At 47.8% G+C, this 1040-nt stretch overlaps 1 protein-coding gene across 1 annotated transcript in view; it reads left to right on the forward strand.

Moving 5' to 3' along the window:
• Nucleotides 1–140, forward strand: part of LOC116686759 (troponin I, fast skeletal muscle) — a 36639-nt gene extending 36499 nt beyond the window's left edge. The window contains exon 7 of the mRNA XM_032511818.1: nucleotides 1–140. This exon is cut by the window's left edge and continues 44 nt beyond it. Coding sequence (XP_032367709.1) covers nucleotides 1–31 — 31 coding nt within the window. The 3' untranslated portion in view covers nucleotides 32–140.
• Nucleotides 141–1040: the final 900 nt, after the last annotated feature.

The following is a 1040-nucleotide window of genomic DNA, read 5'->3' on the forward strand; positions in this document are numbered from 1 at the left end:
CGACAGGAAGAAGATGTTCGAGACTGCCTAGAGACTCCACCTCCGCTCCTCTAGTTGCTCTCTGGCTGTTTTTAGCACTTTTTATGTACATTTTTGGTTGAACTGAAATAACTTTTGTTTCATTAAATCTGCAACTTTCAGCTTCGGCCTGTTATTGTACTTTTTGTAAAGCGAGCGGCTAACCGGACGTCCACACTGCCACCGCCTTGAGCGTGTAAAGTTACAGGAACTCATTTTCAATGGAAGCTTCTCTCAGCTGCAAGGAGGCAAATCTGTCGGCGTCGCGTTTTGGGCTTTTTGGGCGTCAATGGTAACTTCATGGTAATGAGCTATGACGCGGTTCAGCGGCTAACGTCAGCCGCCAATCGGAATATAGACGTCCTTCAGCGCTGGCTGATCCCGGAGAAACATACGATGTGAACTTTGGTTCCTACCAAAACATTTATTCTGAGGACAAGCTCATAATCGCCGTTGTTAGGTTACCTATCTTTTATAATATAACGTTGTTTGTACAAAGGGACCAGTTAGCGTTAGCTGCCGGTCACATCGTCTCTAATGGTCCCTCAGAGTGAAGTCCTGAACGGGTCACTAGGTTAGTCTCGGTCACTAGGTTAGTCTGGAACACTAGGCTAGTCCAGGTCACTGGGTTAGTCTGGATCACTAGGTTAGTCTGGGTCTCTATGTTAGTATCCAGCCGAACCTAGTGACCGGCTCATCACATCAACCCTATTAACCCTGGACCCCCGTACGGATCACACTGGAGTACGCCTGATCCGACCCTCACACTAGTGGCCCAGACTAACATGATATCCACTACCTAGACCAACCAACGAGTGTGACCCGAGAACCACTAGTGGATCCAGACTAACCTAGTGACCCAGACTAACCTATGACCAGACACCTAGGACCTAGACTAACCTATACCCAGACTAACCTATTGATCCAGACTAACCAGTGATCCAGACGACACCTAGTGACCCTGACACTTTTTCTTTGGGCCACATCTCCCATTTCCTGATAGCATCGATAGCATTTAAGGG

The sequence above is a fragment of the Etheostoma spectabile genome, unplaced genomic scaffold (genome assembly GCF_008692095.1).
Source record: "Etheostoma spectabile isolate EspeVRDwgs_2016 unplaced genomic scaffold, UIUC_Espe_1.0 scaffold463, whole genome shotgun sequence".
Lineage (NCBI taxonomy): Eukaryota > Metazoa > Chordata > Actinopteri > Perciformes > Percidae > Etheostoma > Etheostoma spectabile.